The sequence below is a fragment of the Emericellopsis atlantica genome (assembly GCF_019669845.1).
Source record: "Emericellopsis atlantica unplaced genomic scaffold F5Z01scaffold_4, whole genome shotgun sequence".
Taxonomy (NCBI): domain Eukaryota; kingdom Fungi; phylum Ascomycota; class Sordariomycetes; order Hypocreales; family Bionectriaceae; genus Emericellopsis; species Emericellopsis atlantica.
In genome coordinates this window covers 965,700-982,015 of record NW_025764706.1, presented here as the reverse complement: position 1 = coordinate 982,015, position 16,316 = coordinate 965,700, and the positions used below count along the sequence as shown (strand labels likewise).

Here is a 16,316-nt window from a genome sequence, read left to right as displayed (position 1 = left end):
CTTGTCACCAACCGATGATGCTCTCTGGTAACCTGACCCCAACCTATTCTTCAGGTGGAACACATTTCTTCGGTGGCTTCGGCCATTCATTTACTTCTGCCGCTTCCCTCCTGGTATCTTTGGCTCCAATCACAGAAGCCTTGGCCATGTCGACGCTGTCCTTCGGCTCTATCAGAGCGGCTCCGAGTCAAGGGATCCATCGTCAAGACACGCACACACCCCCTTGAGCACCAACGACAGAGAGGCATCATTCCTCTTAGCCTCTCGAATTCTCTCTTCCCGTTGGCTCCCACCCTACTGGTGCCGTGGCTAATGCGTCTAGTCCCCCTTTTTCCTCCGTACTGGCTGCTTGCTTGTTTGGTTGACATTGTAAACTCACCCGCACGCCACCGTACGCCGTCGGCCGCGATCACCCTCATCACCGCCGCCCCAGCCCATTCTGTCTTTGCCTATTAGACCCTCATGGCCTCCTTCTTCGAGCGGGGGTCATGGCCGTCCACGAATAGAGTCATGGCGTGCTGCTCTCCTGGTTGAGGTGTGTGTCCTCTGGGGTGTTTGAAAAAAGTATAAAAGAGGTGAACTTGATGGAGTAAAGTCAGAGTCCTTTCTCTTCCTTTCTCATCATCCAAATTCCAGTTCCCAAGTTACCTCTCTTCGGCCCACATCCATTACCTTGTGACCCACGTCCATACACATCTAATCCTGACGGCAACATGTCTGGCCCCTACTACACCACATCATACACCATGCCCGCGTCCGCTAGCAAGGGCAACCAGTACCCTGCCTACAGCCAATACTCTACCTCTTCCATGGACTGTGACGAAGAGACCATGAGCCATCACGGCTCGGCTGTCCCGTCCGTCTACTCCGCCACTTCGGCTGGCTACATGACCAGCTCCTCCACCAGTGATTACGACAGCACACAGTCCGCCAGCGGCGTCGACTTTCAGGAATACATGCAGGACCGCTACGCCAACGCCTTCAACCCCATCCCCTTGGACCGCAGCATGGCTGTCCAGGCACAATCGTGAGTTTTTGTCCTCCATATCCACTCGATCCGCAAGGAGAGCCGACTCGGCTTGTCCTTGCGGACTGATTTGCGTTATGTCCCCGCGGCTAACACGGAGACAGATCCGGCAAGCTGAACGCCAAGCACCGCGAGCTCCTGGAGCTCCAGCAGCAAGCACAGGCGCGTCTGGCGAGGACGCGCGAGCGCTTCCAGGACGGCATGCGTGATGCGCGTGAGGTCCGTGGCGACCTTGAGTGGACGCAGAAGAAAGTCTCGTGAGTCTTCGCGCTCCCACGCCCAGTGAGGAAATATCACTGACTTGTGCGTCTGTCCAGTTCGCTCCAAAGCAAAGCTTCGCGCAAGCACCCCAAGGAGTACGCCAAGGCGCGCGCCAGGTATCCTTCTCCCGAATGCTAAAGGGAGCCGGTGCCAGAGTCGTCGTTGAGAGATACTGCAATGGCAGTTCTCGCGCACATCATTTTTCTTCTCGCCAACTGTCGTTCCTGCACAGCGGGGGAGGATCATGCAGGTACAGATCTACTACCCCTGAAAAAGCAAAGGCAGACGGGAGCATTATACGCAAGATCTGGGGTAATATGGGGGGGAGTGGAAACGCGCGTGGCAATCTTGCATCCCGCGTCAGGAACCATCCGCTCGGGTCAGGCTAACAGCGCGCGCGTGGATGCTGCTTTTGCAACGGCGAGATGTGGGGGGTGGAGGAGCCGTTTTTTCTTGTGCTTTTTTAGCGAAGCGTGTGTTTTCAAGGCGCGTTTACGAATCATGATTGGATGGCCAGGGGGAGTATGAGACAGCCACGGGGAGCGCAGCGACACTACAGAGACGCCTCCCTCCTCCTCTGGATGACAGCTGCAGGTCCGGGAGGGAACGGCCATGGCAGTGCCCAGGGGGGCGTGAGGAGAGCAACAGTGTTGGCCCAGGGCGAAAAATGACGAGCATGGGAGAGGCGTGTGCCTCCAGGTGGGAGTGTCAGCTAGGCGCAGGCTGCTCGGGAATCGAGGGTGGATATCTGAGTGAAGGTCTCTTATTGGGTGCTCGGTTCTGGATACGGCGTTCGGTATTGCTTCAAACTGTATATAAGAGTACGTATACGCCATCCTGAAGGTACTCCATCTTGTCTTGCAGTGCGCTTGTCTCTCCACGGCATCGTGACAGTGCGATGACACAGATACGGGGCCATTGTGTCCACCACGCCCGCTGAAGTCCGATGATCATGCGATCCGCACCAAGTCTCGACTGCTGAGAGATGATTCTGTCATGTGAGGGGGCTGCTCCAGCTAAGGCCGGCGTGGAGAGATCGAGTGGCATCTGTGCTGCTGGGGTTGCGGTCACGTGATACCCCTTTTGCTTCGCTGCCTGGACTTTGGGCATCATGCCATAACATTGCTTCCAAAAGTGGTGTTGCATGCGTGCCGCGACCCGTGATGGGAAAAGACATATGGCTTCCCGAGACTCTGTTGGTAAAGGGCCATAAAGATGCGCGACCTCTAACAGTGACAGCTCCCGCCAACGGGTAAGTCAGCCCTTGTCGGGATGGTGCGTCCTCGTATAGCAAATAAGGCGTGTAGATCTCTTCAAGTCGAGACTTCTCCAGGACGATGGCTGCTCTGTGGCAGCCATGTTCCTTGAGCCTGCAAGCCAAGGTTCCTCTCCAGCTTGTCCCATGGATTCTGGTTGAAGCGCGGGTCGTAGTAGTCCCTGTACCAAGCTCCCTGCGTATTCCTCGATCCATGTTGAGGTATCACACCGTGAGCACCTGGCTCGCCTTGGCTGGTTGCAAAAGCTGGCCGCTGTGGAAGACCGTAGGGAATAGGTTGCTGCTGGTGTAATGGCGTAGGCGTAGGTGGCTCCTCGTCGGCTTCGTCATCGAGTTTGATCTCATCGTCATTTGCCTTTGTACCCAAGGCATGACCAGAAGCAGCCTTAAAACCTCCTTCCCCTTTCCGAGCTCCAAGTGGTGTCATATTGGACCCGGTGGAAGACTCCGGCTTAGAGATGTAGACTTGGGCGTCCGCGCCAGGGTTGTACCGTCGCTTCTTCTGCGGGCGATCTGGGCCACCGAAGGCGGAGAAGCCCATCATCTGCGCCATGGCTGCTTCATCGAGCTGGTCGTCCATTATGAGGAGATTGTCGTTGAATGTCCTCTCACTGCGAGAATGGAGTTGTTTGAGTGAAGTCTGTCAACCGCTTGTCGATAATTCGAGATCGGCGAAATAGAGCGATGCCATTGGTTGAGGTGACATCACGCGTGGACCATCCTGGCTCTACTTCTAAGCTTACCTTGAGGCAGGAGAGCCTTGTCGCCGCTTCCAAAAAAGGATGCACAAATGCTGGACTGGTTCAACGAACCAAAATCTGGATTTTATGAGATCGGCATGTACTACTTTTTATAAGGCTGGACTGCGTTTGCCCAAGGCCTCGCACAATTGAGTGGTTGCTTCCATTGCCGTGCCAATTCCGGATAGTCTAGCTTCCGAAGATCTGTCTGAAGAAGCATACAGTCGATAAAGTCCCCTTCAAGCATGCCTAATCGTGCATCACGCCCACATCACTTTTCATCCCCGAAACACCATAGCTCATCTAGGACTGCCCGCAGCCCATTCACAGTCGCATCATGGCTGCCGTCACCATCAACCTGCCATCCAAGTACGCGCCCAATCATGCCAAGAAGACCGGCCCTGAAGGCCCAACGCCAACGCCATCTCTAGAGTGGCTCACACGCACCTGGTGTGTGACCCATTCCACCCTCTCCATGTGGCGATCAGCCCGCAATGTGAGGATCACGTACAAACCTCTCGCCGCAAAGCCAGACGGGACACCGCGCATCGACGACCTGGTCGAGTATGAGCCCATCAAGAAGCAGGGCGTGCGCAAGAGCGTCGAGGGCGTGGACACGCGCGCCGCCGATGGAGGCTGGGATTGGAAGGGTAAAGGCTGGCTGTTCTTTGTGGGGAGTCACTGGGAGATCTTGGCCTGGGGCGAGGAGGCTGATGGAGAGAGGTGGGCCGTGACGTGGTTTGCGCCCACGGTATTCACAAAGGAGGGGATCGATGTGTACTGTGATCGAAAGGAGGGCATCAGCGAGGCCACATGCACCAGGATACTGGAAGCCCTGAAGGCGGTTGGGGTAAAGGAGCTGGTGCAGATGGTCGAGAGCGACATGAGGGCCGTGGAGATCCAATTGCCTTGGACTGAGGCGTGATGTTCCATTCCGTTAGCGAGATTGATACTTATAATGTGTGCACACTAGCCTCTGCTACGGCGTCTGGCATCGTCGTTGTCTCTGGATCTCGCCCGAGTTGAGTCCTCTCTCGGCGAGCGCGACCTATGTCGCCGGTGGTGACGATGCTGCCGGTCATGATGATGTCTCCTGTGCCTACTACTACTGTCATGGTCACGCGACGTCTTGTGAGAACGCCCTTCGTGGTGCCTGTCCCCTGAGTTGGGCGAAGGGGACCTTGAACTTCTCTCTCGCCGCCGCCTGCGACGCCTCTCGGCGTGCTCTTGCTCTCGCCGCAGTTGTCGCAGCTCGGCGTCTCGCTCCTCTTGTACGCGCTTCCGCTCCTGGTTCACTTGGCGAGCCTTGGATGCTCCGAGCTTCATCATGGCGAGGGGATCATTCGACACTGTACGCTGAGCATCGCGCTCTCGACGTTGAGGGTCATCTTTACCCCACACATTCTTCAAGGGAGCTTCCGTAACGCCGTCACCGGCATTGGAGTACCATGGCTTCTGCACACCTTCCCTTCCCGCAGCATTCGCGAAGCGCATGGTATACTGGTCTTCGAACTCTTGCTTCTTCTTCTTGGCCTCTCTCTCAGCCTCTTCGTTGCCTTCAGCCCGACCTCTCGCCCGCTCATCACCAAAGAGATCAATGTGACCTGCATGATCGGTTATCGGCGCGGAGCTGGTCTGGTGCTTGAGGTCGGCAGCTTCCTCGGGTCTAGACTCGTAGCGCTCGTTGGCTATCCGTAGCTCGAAATCTGTATCGTCTTCGCCTGGTCTTTTGCGCTTCCGCTGACTTCCGCGTGCTTCGCGCCTCTCGACAGCCTGTACTACTGGCGGCTTCTCCTCCGTTTCCGGCAGTGGCGGCGGTATCTCACCTCGCAGTATCGACAGACGTCTCTGCGCATCAACCTCTTGCATGCGCTGCTCCTCGGCTTCCTCGGCTGCCCGAGCTGCTGCCTCGTCGCGGCGCACGCGGGCGATGTTGTCGGTATTGTACACGTTCCATGATTTCTTGCCGAGTAGATGGCTGCGGCGTGGTTAGCCGATGGGTGGCGCAAATATGTTCTCGGGATCGTACAGAGGCATGACTGGTGCCCTGAAATCCACAGCTTGGTTCACGCTCCAGACATGGAAGCTGATGAGGAAGAGAGACAAGCTGACGTTGACCACATCGTAGGGCACGCTTAGATACATATAGGGTTTTAAGGATAGTATGCGGGACGCAACCGGAGCGATAGGCTCAAAACGGGGTTCAGCAGCCCCACTACATACACTCTTATGTAATCAACTTCTACGCCGCTCGATGCAGGTCGGTGTGGCTGGACCGTGGCGGTGAAACTCACCTTACCTGTAACCTCACTCAGCTCATCACTCCACATTACTCCGTATAGCCGTGCATCATCCAGGACAACACGTCTTCGCTCATTCATCATCCGATTACATTCTTTGTTCATCAGTTCCCGTTTCCCTGCCATTATACAAGCGTCTTGAAGTTTTCTTGCGAGTGTCTCCCGCCTCATCAGACACAGTCATGTCGTTCATGCCGCAACGTGGCGGCCCTGGCCAGCCACGGCCTGGTCCTGGAGGTCATCCTGGTGGTGGCCCCGGCCAGCATGGCAGTCAGGCCGGCCCTGGAGGTCCTGGACGCCAGGTCACCCTCCAGTGCGCAAAGGTGAACGACAAGAACTTGCAGTCGCAACTGATTTACAGCAACATGTGAGCATCCATCTTCCCCAACAGCAGCACGCACCCCGGTTCACACTCCTTTAGTTGTGCCGTCAACCCCAGAGACTTTCCGACGCAGCGTCCCAACCAGAACTTCCACGTCCTTATCCGAGGCGGGCAACCCAGGGGCGAATTTGTGGTGACCGCGAGGCCTCTGGACGTTCTGCCACCGGGTACCATCAGTCTCTCTGACCCCCAGCGTACCTGGTGCGGCATCTCACTAAGAGACCAGTTCACTGGTGAGGTGTATGATCCGTTCTCGGCGCGCGATGGAAAGGCCTACCTATCCTCGCTGGACCTCGAGGTCACATTTGCCTCGCCTAGTAAGCGGACAGATGTCCCTTTTGAGGAGTCTGCTCTCATTGCCGATTTCACCAAGACGTTCGATGGCCAGGTTCTCGCCCCTGGCCAGCGCATCATCATGGACCGGGGCAACATCCCTCTTCTCGTCACCGTCAAGTCCATCATCCTCGTCGACCTCAGTGGCGGGTCCGCCCCCGAAGGCGCAGAGCGCACCAGGGAGCCATGGTCAAGGGGCATTCTCACCACCAACACAGATGTCGCCTTTCGAATCGACAGCCAGTCCCCTCTCAAACTCAACACATCTTCGACGCGTGCCAGGGCCAACCCGATCCTCGCGCCCGACTTCAAGTTCCAGGACATGGGCATTGGCGGTCTCGCCGACGAGTTCTCAACCATCTTCCGCCGTGCCTTCCTCTCACGTATCTTTCCACAGGCAACCATCTCCAAACTGGGCATATCCCACGTCAAGGGTATCCTCATGTACGGTCCTCCAGGTACTGGTAAAACCCTGATGGCCCGTCAGATCGGCAAGATGCTCAACGCTCGGCCGCCCAAGGTTATCAACGGTCCCGAAGTCCTCAACAAGTACGTCGGCCAGTCCGAGGAGAACATTCGCAAAATGTTTGCGGACGCTGAGAAGGAGTACAAGGAGAAGGGCGACGAAAGTGGCCTCCACATCATCATCTTCGATGAGCTGGACGCTGTCTGCAAACAACGTGGCTCGGGGACCGGTGGTGGCACTGGTGTCGGAGACAGTGTCGTCAACCAGCTGCTGTCCAAGCTCGACGGTGTCGACAAACTCGAGAATATCCTTCTGATCGGCATGACCAACCGAAAAGACATGATTGATGACGCTCTGCTACGTCCCGGACGTCTCGAGGTCCACCTGGAGATCTCCCTTCCTGACGAAAAGGGCCGCCTCCAGATTCTTGAGATTCACACGAACCCGCTGTCCAAGAACAAGATGCTGGGCGGCGACGTCAATCTGCACGAGATTGCCGAGCAGACCAAGAACTTTTCTGGTGCCGAGCTCAACGGTCTCGTCCGCAGCGCCGTGTCATATGCCATGTCACGCAGCGCCCCCATGGGCGAGCAGGGTGTTCCCACCGCCAACCCCGAGAGCATCATGGTCGACCGCGACGCCTTTGAGTACGCTCTCCGCGAAGTCCGCCCTGCCTACGGTGTCTCGGAGAATGACCTCGACGAGGCCGTCCGCAGGGGCATCATCCGCTACAGCCCGCACGTCGGCACCACCATTGAGAGCATGGCTCGCGTCATCGACATGGTCGCGACTTCGCAACATCAATTCGGTCACTCTGTTCTCTTCCACGGCCCAGACGGCTCAGGAAAGACTGCACTGGCGGCCTTTGTGGCGAAGCAGTCGGACTGCCCCTTTATCAAGATCATCACGCCCGCGCACCTGGCCAGCCAAAGGGACGAGTTTGCCCGAAGCGACTACATCCGCAAGGTCTTTGCCGACGCGGCAAAGTCGCCCTTTAGCATCGTCATTCTCGACAAGGTCGAGAAGCTCATCGGCTGGAACCCCATTGGTCCCCGTTTCTCTACCACCATCCTGGAGCCGATGCAGGCTCTCATTGACCAGCCTGGCTCAGAGGTACGTATTCGGCCATGCGCCATATCAAGTGGCACCTGCTGATATTCTCTCCCTTTTTAGAAACATCGCCTCTTGGTATTCGCCACAACGTCAAACATTTCTGCTCTGAAGATGCTCGAGGTCGACCGCACATTCAGAAAGCACACGGCCGTGCCCGCCGTCAGCGACCTCCGTGAGCTTGGTGCTGTGCTCACCGAGTCCCCCGTGCCCTTCTCGTCAGATGACATCAACACTACGTTGGGCGCTATCCAGCGACAGACAGGGACCGATCGTGTCAACGTTGGTATCAAGACGGTACTCGAGTGTGCCTTTGAGGCGCAGATGGCCCCCGCCAGTGAGATGCCACTCATGTTTACGGAGCTTCTCGTCGGTTATATTGAATAGAGTACAAGACGTATATGTCTGAATAGAAGGTTCATGAATTGGAAGCCAAATGACATGCTCATCGCTGAACTATCTCCTAGTCTACTTGGAAGAATGTGATCCAGAAGACCGCCAATGCACACGAGCAGCATCAGGTCAAAGCAGCGGTATTGTCTGTGAAGAGACTGTTAATCTTGCAGCTCGAGAAAGTGTATTCAAGCCCATTGCACCGCGCCAGCATAAGCCCTAGGTATCTCTAAAACATATAAAAGAAGCTCAGACTAAGGAAACATGTTGTTGCTGGTATAGCCGCCGCTGGGAATATGTGTCCTTTCCAATGTAGATGCGTGCCCTGTCCCTATCCTCAAGTAGACAATATGAATATGAATATTAAGAACGAGTGTGCTCTGTCGTCGGCAACAGACCGACGCCCAAAGTCGATGTATCGCGCGCCTCGCTTGGTCGTTAATCGGAACTGTCGTAATGGTAGGATCTGGCCCATGTGTATGTATGATGTGTTATGTATGCATGTATGCCGTGCTGCTGTCAAAAGTACAATTATGAAATGTGTCGAACGATGGGTATCGGCTTTTCTGGTACGCCAGTGTAGCCTGCGAATCGGTATATACTGAGAAAATTATTCCAGGTTGCCGGAGTGTCGCCTGATTTCTTCTTCTGTCAAGGCGCCGATCCAGAGACATCTCTCGGTGACACCCTCGATTGGATGGAAGTCGTAGTAGGTGCTTGCCTCGAGCAGTCGCAGCAGAGTTTTGACGACTCCGGCGCTGATACGGCATCGCTCAAAGTTCACGAGAGGGGGCGTGGTAGGCGAACTTGCAATCTCCGATGGCCTCTGGGCGTTGTAGATCAGATCTCGCGTGTAGATCACCACGAACGGAATGCACCCAATGTTGGGACCCGACTCCATCTCGGCGCGGAGGTCAAAGAAGTTGCGTGTAGGCGTGACCAGAGCTTCCAAGTCCTTTAGAGTCTGGAGATCCAAAGGGGGCACGAGCTCCCACGTCCGAGCCAGGCGAGAGACTTCGTTGCTGGATAGCGCAATCGTCAACTGGGCAAGAGTCGCAAAGTTGCGGTACCGACGGCAATGCGCAGCGATATGGATGTATTTGATAAGAAAGCGGGCTCGCTCCTCAATGTGTTGAGTCAGGACAATCTCAGAGACCGCCCATTTGACCATGAGGTTGAACCGGGCAATGACAACCTGAACGCCCTGTGCATCTGTGTTACGGAGGAACTCAACCCAAGAGCTTGGGTTGTCATTTGCAGCGTTCTTCCAGTCCATGTCCACGAGTTCCTTCCAGTCAATTTCGTTGAGCGCATCCTTTTCGATCAAGGTAAATTGTTGTGCCAAAGTTTCTGAATCAAAGGCCAAGATAAATGGCAAGTGAACAGAGTACTTGCGGCAAGCATCCGCCTCCTGTCCTGATGCGTCGAATGGAGGGTGGTCCGTGCCTATCTGATCAAATGGTGACCTTGGTCCCAACGCAATGCCCGGGGTAGCATCTGGAGTTGGGGGCAATGGCTTCAGAGTCAGATCTCGCTGTGCTGAGGCGCGGCTGCCATTGTCATGTGGTGATTCTTCCGTGCGGCCGTCGCCAGTATTGCTCGGGGAAGATATGTCGCTATCTCCCAGCGGGTGCGCTGGGAACCCTCTCGTCGGTGAAGCCGCATAGTGAAGACCCGGCTGTTTCTTTGGGGTATCTTCCTCTGAGATTTCCGAAGAGAGATCGCTGTCGAGGAACGTCTCATCCCCCGTGCTGTTGCGGGCAGGAGCTGAAAGAGCTGCCTTACTCTCGATTGCGGCCTCTGTCTGCTGAATAAATTCAAAGGATAAGTGAGAACCATCGGGTGAAGCGACTATGGCCAACGGGGAGGCGTCGTCTTCGTCTTGCAACACAGAGCGATCAGTCCAGTTGCGAGTTGTGCGCTCGCTCTGCCCGTCGTCGTCCGTCAGACCTCGATCTAGAAGTGGGACAGACAGGTATGATTCTCTTGTTGCATCTGACAAAAATGACTGACGGTTCACCTCTGCAGCCGCAGCAGGCAAGTCCAAGCGTCGGATCCTGGGTCGGAGGGCTGGTGGTGGCGTACCCGACTGTTCTTCCTCGGCCGTAGATGCTTGACGGTGGATGTCGGTCCATGTTTCGCTAAAGTCAACACTGCTGGTCTCAGACAGCGCATCGTCGTCGCCACCTGAGAGATCCATGGACAGCTTCGGGGGGGTAAGCCGCTTTTCGAACTTGCCCTCTAGTTTTGCCAGGGCAGACTCAACACCGCCATCGTCTTCATCGTCTGGTATTTCAGCGAGTTTCTTGGCTTCCGCCTCAAACGAAGGTCGCATTGGCGGCTTCGAGGAGCGCGTGCTACACAGCGAGACCTGTCGTTTCTTAGGTTTGTCCGCTAGCTGCCCAACAGAGAAGACCTGCGATCGGATTGGATACTCGCTGCTCTTGATGGACCCCATTCGTTCGGCTGACCTAGGTCGGTTTTGGTTGCCAATAGAACCACTGAACGACTCAGACAGGGCCGTGATGGAACCAAGCGACCTTGACCGCCTGAGCATACGTTTGTCCAAGTCATCCACATTGGTTGCAGCTCGCAGGTCGCCTCCTGGTCGTCTACGAAGCATGCGCAAAGGCTTCGGCACGGGAATGTCTGGCTCCTCTTCGTCAACTGAGTATCGCGTAAAGCTCGTGGCGTCAAAGCTCTGAATGTGCGAAGGGGGTATGATGTCGCTGCTGAGGGATCCGTTGCGGTGATGCAGGATAGAGTTGAGTGACTGGTGGGTTTTACTCAACTGATTCCGACGGTATATCTTGCTCATCCCCCCGCTGAGAGGTGGAAGTCGCTGGCTGCGTGCCCTGACCGTGCTCGGTGGCTGATGATATCCTTCGTCCGACCCAGGAGAAGAAGGGTCTTTCATTGATTCTGGGTCGGGCACAGCAGGTACCGGCACATCTGGCGCCATGGCAGTCCGCACGTTGTGGTTGACGACATGTGAGGAACGCCGCGCCAGATCGCCCTGGCGAGCAGGAGGTGTGATCGGAGGCGTGATGTTGGACATCTTTGGTATTAGAGTGTCACCAAAGACTTCGATAGATCTGTCAGACGGCGGGATCGTTGTGTAATTGTCCGAGCGACCAGCAGCAGAAACGGTGTCATCCACAATAAGGATCGACTGACTGCCACCGGACAGAACAGACTCCCTTGGTAGCTGATGTGTTGGTTGCTGCTGCGGGTTGTGGGGTGGCCCAGTTTCCAGGTCACCTGGAGAGTACCCTAGATAAATGGGCTTGTCCTCCTCTTCTTCCTCCTCCTCTTCCAAAGTCGGTTCCATTCGATGATCATGATTCTCGGCTTCTGCAGCAGCGTCCTCCCTGACCGCTCTCTTGAAGTCTTGGGCTACTTCAGCCCCGAGGAGGTCGATCCGCACCGGCGGCCTGGCGCCATCTCGGCTGATTGGCTTCTGGGGGACAATGGCTGTGCCAGGGAGGCGATTAGTAGCGCTGGCGGTCGCGGCCCTGATCGGGAGATGATCTGGCGAGACGCCAGTGCCCGGGGCGCGAGTACTGAGAGCCCTGCGCACACTTCCAAGCAGCCTCTTCATTCCTCGACTGGACATGGCGTCAGCTTGGACGTCAGGCATAAGCAAGCGTTCATCAAAGTCTTCATGCTCAAAGATAGTGGTGTGCCGCCCAGAGTCCCAGCGAGCTACCTCGACGAACGCCTTGCCAGGAGGCATCATGTCGCCACGCACAAGACTGCCGGCGTGTGGAGTAGCCATGGTGAAGTCATGGTCTTTGTATGAGAAATTCGGAGGCTCGTTGTCTGCAGATGATTCTGGAAGGCTGTTGCTGCGCTGATGATGCTGCTGATTCGGCCGGACCCTCTTCCCTACCAGGGCTCGAGGTGTAGTAGCCACAGGACCGCTATGGTTATACGCGGAGCTCGTCGACACAGGATGGGCCCCCAGACCATGATTCACATGCGGTTGGAGACCACGGGTGAACTTGTTCGGAAAGGAGCAGGAAATTATGTCGAGACTAGCCAGGCTCTGAGGCGACCAGGGTCCAAAGTCGCGATCGTGCATGGTACTCTGCGCGTTCTCAGGTGTCGTCGGGCGTCTCGCAATGACAATCGAGTCCCCAATGTGTCCAGGCCTAGACAGCTCAGGCAGGAAATTCGACGCTGCGTTCTCAGAAACGGGCATGAGCCTCGTAGACTGGGGCGGCGCTGTGTGACGCTGCTCCCAGAAGGTGGGATCAAGTGAGGAGTCCCGGTGACCGGCCACACCACCAGGTAGTATGGGGGCCTCTATCGCAGCTCCATCATTGAACTCGGGTCCATCCCAGTAGTGCGAGCAGACTCTCCGCCAACATTTCTTGAGCTCGTCCAGCGTCTTGAGCTGCACCTGGTATGTAGGGGCTTGCTGTAACAGATCATGTACCAGTTCGTTGAGCAGCTCGCAGAACTCACGTCGAAGATCGTAATCGACAACGAAATCGTCCATGAAATAGTTCAATATCCAGTGTCGCAAGGCAACAAACGCCCTCACGTGGACGATCATGCCGGTTCCATCGTTCCGCGCAGCAGCCCAGCGCAGACGAGCGACAAGCATGCGGACAAGGGCGTCCGGTTCAAGGAAGGCGCGATATGTCAAGAAAAAGTCGGAAATCAGCTCGTAATCGAGGAAGCTTGGCGATGTTATCTCGGCCACCAGTCGGGGTGGCGTAGCAGCCGTGACGGCGCCAGAGGTCGGTGAGTAGCGAACAATTGTCCGATCGTCGCATGCCGGTTTGAAGGTCAGCTCATCGTACATCGGCGCATCGATTATCGTTCGAGCGGACATGAAAGTGGCACGAAGTGGGTTGGTAGAAGCCTTGGACGGCACGACGCCTGGTGAGCGGCGTGGCGTTTGGCGTGAGAATTGAGCTTGTGGTATTTGCAGAGTGCTCGGTCTCCTGGGGCCGAGGGGCGGTAGAGGGAAGTTGATATCACTATATGAGCGGTCGAAAACTGATGCCCGCGCGCTCTGAGGTTCCTCACTCTGTGGGCCGCTTTGCGCAAAGGACGGGGCATATGAAGAGCCCCGGAGCAGAGGCGTGCCGGTTGCTGTGAATCTTGGTGTGCCAATTTGCCAAGAGGGTATGGCGATCTCGAGATGAGGCAGCACCTTGCCGTTAGGGTCTTCGGTGGTCTTTGGCCTCGACGGGTCACCAGGCTTGGATATGACTATCCTGAAGGCCCCGGCATCAGATTCATTAGGCGTGACTTCGTGAATGGTGCTGTCGGACAGCGCTCTCCGATGTCGAATTGGGCGTGTATCCGGCTTGGACAAAGGCACATCCAATGGCCCGTCAATCGCGGGGGACTGTCGAGGTGTCGGCGTCCATTGGCTTTGATGAAGGTCACTGTCGACTTCCAAGACACTGCGATCGTGGCTGAAAGTATCAAGCCCCGCGGTCCCCGGTGGGGTGACTGGGAATGTGAACTTGGGCTGAGGGTATCTTTCGTGTGCCGGTCTGACCGTGGGCCTGGAATGTGTTAGCAGACGTGACGCTGCGAACTCACAGGGTTTCCACGTGGACCCCCGAGACAGTTTGCATACTTGAGAAATATCCTCCCATTGTTCCCTACGTTGGCGACCGCGAAATGGCGTCCGCTTCGACCCGCAGAGCTTCCATCGGGGGCGATCTCCCAGTTGTCGACTTCAGCGTCCCGCTTGGCCTTGTGTAGCGTCTTGTCTTCCTGTGATCTGCGCTCTGAAAGGGGGAGCAGAGGTCTAGCAGATGCTGCGCCTCGCAATGATTTCGAGGTCTTGACTTGCGCCTGGTCCCTTCCAGCAGCACCATCTGCAGGGGATTTGGGTGATAACCTCTGCGCCCTGAGCTCCTTGGTCGATCGCTTTGGTGATATAGGATTTCTTCGTGGACTCGTTCGCGTCGTGGGCACCGAGACCCAACTCGAGCCCGGGGGCAAATTTGGGCGTAACTGCTCGTCCACGTCCATATCCTTCACTCGCGACGGCGTCACGACCATCGCAGCTAAGGTGAGCTCGTGGTGCTCGCTCGGTTCGCGCCTACACGTGACATTGAGTTAATACACGCGACGGTCCTCCCAAAAACAGCGGCCAGAAAGGGTCCAAGAAGAGTTTCCAAGACAAACAAGTGTCTCACTCAACCCATATCACCGTCCACCAAGACCCGCGAGTCATCCCAAGGCCGAGTGACGTCTGCGATGGCCAACTTGGGAGTCTGGGTGGGCTGAGACTTGAGTGGATGGCGGAATGGGTCCAACAACTAGTTGGCGGTCTGATCAGGGCTCGGGAGGATGAAAATCACGTACGTCGTCAAGCCATTCGGGGGGGTTAGTTGGCAGTCGAGGATCAAAGCATGTCCATGGAGTGCTCTGGCAGTCCAGTCATTCAGAGAATCGTAAGGCCGAGGGAGCCAAAACCAAACAGCAAAAGGACAATCTGAGCCATGGCGGGCACGCATGGGTTTTGGCGGCGGCCAGCCCATGGGTGGGTGTTTGCTTGGTCGGTTGTTGCGGTGGGTGGGGAGGCCAGTCCAGGCCTGACCACGGTTCGCGTCATCTCTACGCACTGTACAAGTAATGGTCCCGCCTCGATTTGGCTCACTGCGCCGGTCCAAGGAAGACATCGAGGCGAAGTGTCAAACAATTGGACTGCCGGCCAGCTGGATTCCCAGATAATACGTATACTACATCATTGTGTTAACTCTTCGCCTCGGTTTCAGTGTCTGCCTGGTCGATCCTTTGCGCGTTCCTGCGTCAACGCGTCTAGGCCCTGGCACAGCGTCGGTGACACAATCCTGTCATTCCCCTGTGGGCCTGTGGCCGGTCCCAAGCACTCGGTTCCTTGTGATCACTTGCAATCAATGAGGTGTAACTTGGTTTCCCGGCAGGTTTGATTACTTTCGGAGAACCTCCTTTCCATCCTCAACCCTTTTTCCGGTTAAAAATAATTTGAGCCTGGTGCAAACGCCAAAGTTGGACGGACACCCAAGGCGACATCAACAAGATGTCCACCCAGCAGATGTTACCCAAGCTCTTTATCCAGATGTCCGGTGCGCCAGGTTCTGGGAAGAGCACTACAGCGAGGCTGCTCAGAAACAGCATCGATGGCGTGGTCATCGACCATGATATTCTCAGGTCTACTATGCTCGAATCCGCTGTAGGCTTTGATCAGGCTGCGAAACTCGCCTACGACCTACAGTGGGCACTCGCCCAGGACATCATGAGGCAGGGCTTGAGCGTCATCATCGACAGTACCTGCAACTTCCAGGAGGTTCTCGACAAGGGATCTGTCTATGCTAAGCAACATGGCTACGCTTATTGGTATGTCGAATGCAAGGTTGAAGATATCGATGAGTTGGACAGGAGGCTGCGCACGCGAGACCGTATGGCAAGTCAGCGAAGCAGTGTCGACCAGCCTCCCGCTGCAGCAGTGGCAGCACGTGGCGGAGAGGAGAACCCTCGGGCGCGCTTCAAGAAATGGATTGAGAGTCCATGCCGCCCAAAAGACAATGTTATAATCGTGGACTCTACGGGGGACATGGACACGCTCCAAGACTGCATCCTGAAGCAGATTGTTGGTTTCGGTGGCTGTGGAGGAATTGTCGACTCCTCACTCTGACCAGACTGGAGTCTGTGAGAGCTGGGCCATCTGGGGCGAGGGATCACAAGTAACGACATGTCGGTGCGCACTGTGCACCTGGCCCACTTCCGAGTGGTCGGTTCATCCCTGCCCATCAACTCAAGTCAAGTCATTCCCACTGAACTTCCAGTCTGCTAATGACCAGCCCGCGCCCTGTTATCAATGCTGGACTATCCGCAATGACTAGGGACAAGAGCGCTACTCATCAGCTCCGGAATCCCGCGTCATCACAACGCAAAAGAGAGCGGGTTCAGAGAAGAGACGGAAGAAGAAGAGTGAGAAGAAGGAATCCTGGCGTGATGCATGCTGCAGACTGCAGCCGCGGAACACATCTCCCCTCTTTACGCGCCTCGAAC

General features: G+C 56.1%; 7 protein-coding genes across 7 annotated transcripts; 4 read left to right on the top strand and 3 right to left on the bottom strand.

Annotated features, from left to right (window-relative positions):
* Positions 1-713: 713 nt before the first annotated feature.
* Positions 714-1,426, top strand: F5Z01DRAFT_633623 (uncharacterized protein; the record flags this gene model as incomplete). The annotated part of the gene is made up of 3 exons (XM_046261969.1): positions 714-1,027; positions 1,132-1,284; positions 1,345-1,426. 3 exons carry the CDS (start codon positions 714-716, stop codon positions 1,424-1,426), a joined length of 549 nt encoding a protein of 182 aa, XP_046121631.1.
* Positions 1,427-2,111: 685 nt separating this feature from the next.
* On the bottom strand, positions 2,112-3,395 carry F5Z01DRAFT_646784 (uncharacterized protein). Its single transcript, XM_046262933.1, has one exon. The coding sequence runs from the start codon at positions 3,142-3,144 to the stop codon at positions 2,602-2,604; it is 543 nt and encodes a 180-aa protein (XP_046121630.1). The 5' UTR covers positions 3,145-3,395; the 3' UTR covers positions 2,112-2,601.
* Positions 3,393-4,251, top strand: F5Z01DRAFT_411109 (uncharacterized protein). The gene has a single exon (XM_046259556.1). The coding sequence runs from the start codon at positions 3,642-3,644 to the stop codon at positions 4,227-4,229; it is 588 nt and encodes a 195-aa protein (XP_046121629.1). The 5' UTR covers positions 3,393-3,641; the 3' UTR covers positions 4,230-4,251.
* Positions 4,252-4,257: 6 nt separating this feature from the next.
* On the bottom strand, positions 4,258-5,341 carry F5Z01DRAFT_671295 (uncharacterized protein; the record flags this gene model as incomplete). Its single annotated transcript, XM_046264686.1, has 3 exons — positions 4,258-4,457; positions 4,516-5,282; positions 5,334-5,341. The coding sequence occupies 3 exons, from the start codon at positions 5,339-5,341 to the stop codon at positions 4,258-4,260; spliced, it is 975 nt and encodes a 324-aa protein (XP_046121628.1).
* Positions 5,342-5,562: 221 nt separating this feature from the next.
* F5Z01DRAFT_646781 (P-loop containing nucleoside triphosphate hydrolase protein) lies at positions 5,563-8,343 on the top strand. Its single transcript, XM_046262932.1, has 2 exons — positions 5,563-5,971; positions 6,026-8,343. Exons 1-2 carry the CDS (start codon positions 5,787-5,789, stop codon positions 7,938-7,940), a joined length of 2,100 nt encoding a protein of 699 aa, XP_046121627.1. The 5' UTR covers positions 5,563-5,786; the 3' UTR covers positions 7,941-8,343.
* Positions 8,344-8,573: 230 nt separating this feature from the next.
* Positions 8,574-14,725, bottom strand: F5Z01DRAFT_410964 (RasGEF domain-containing protein). The gene is made up of 3 exons (XM_046259554.1): positions 14,628-14,725; positions 13,891-14,361; positions 8,574-13,816 (listed from the first exon to the last, which is right to left on the bottom strand). The coding sequence occupies exons 2-3, from the start codon at positions 14,319-14,321 to the stop codon at positions 8,899-8,901; spliced, it is 5,349 nt and encodes a 1,782-aa protein (XP_046121626.1). The 5' UTR covers positions 14,322-14,361; positions 14,628-14,725; the 3' UTR covers positions 8,574-8,898.
* Positions 14,726-14,955: 230 nt separating this feature from the next.
* Positions 14,956-16,101, top strand: F5Z01DRAFT_410743 (P-loop containing nucleoside triphosphate hydrolase protein). The gene has a single exon (XM_046259552.1). The coding sequence runs from the start codon at positions 15,325-15,327 to the stop codon at positions 15,937-15,939; it is 615 nt and encodes a 204-aa protein (XP_046121625.1). The 5' UTR covers positions 14,956-15,324; the 3' UTR covers positions 15,940-16,101.
* The last annotated feature ends 215 nt before the right edge of the window (positions 16,102-16,316 follow it).

Excerpts from the sequence above, each read along its gene's own strand:
- F5Z01DRAFT_410964 (XM_046259554.1), bottom strand. The coding sequence starts at position 14,321 with ATGGTCGTGACGCCGTCGCGAGTGAAGGATATGGACGTGGACGAGCAG. Across the intron at positions 13,817-13,890 it reads AATGGGAGGATATTTCTCAA|GCCCACGGTCAGACCGGCAC; the intron begins GTATGCAAACTG and ends AACACATTCCAG.
- F5Z01DRAFT_646781 (XM_046262932.1), top strand. The coding sequence starts at position 5,787 with ATGTCGTTCATGCCGCAACGTGGCGGCCCTGGCCAGCCACGGCCTGGT. Across the intron at positions 5,972-6,025 it reads CAACTGATTTACAGCAACAT|TTGTGCCGTCAACCCCAGAG; the intron begins GTGAGCATCCAT and ends ACACTCCTTTAG.
- F5Z01DRAFT_411109 (XM_046259556.1), top strand. The coding sequence starts at position 3,642 with ATGGCTGCCGTCACCATCAACCTGCCATCCAAGTACGCGCCCAATCAT.
- F5Z01DRAFT_646784 (XM_046262933.1), bottom strand. The coding sequence starts at position 3,144 with ATGGACGACCAGCTCGATGAAGCAGCCATGGCGCAGATGATGGGCTTC.
- F5Z01DRAFT_410743 (XM_046259552.1), top strand. The coding sequence starts at position 15,325 with ATGTCCACCCAGCAGATGTTACCCAAGCTCTTTATCCAGATGTCCGGT.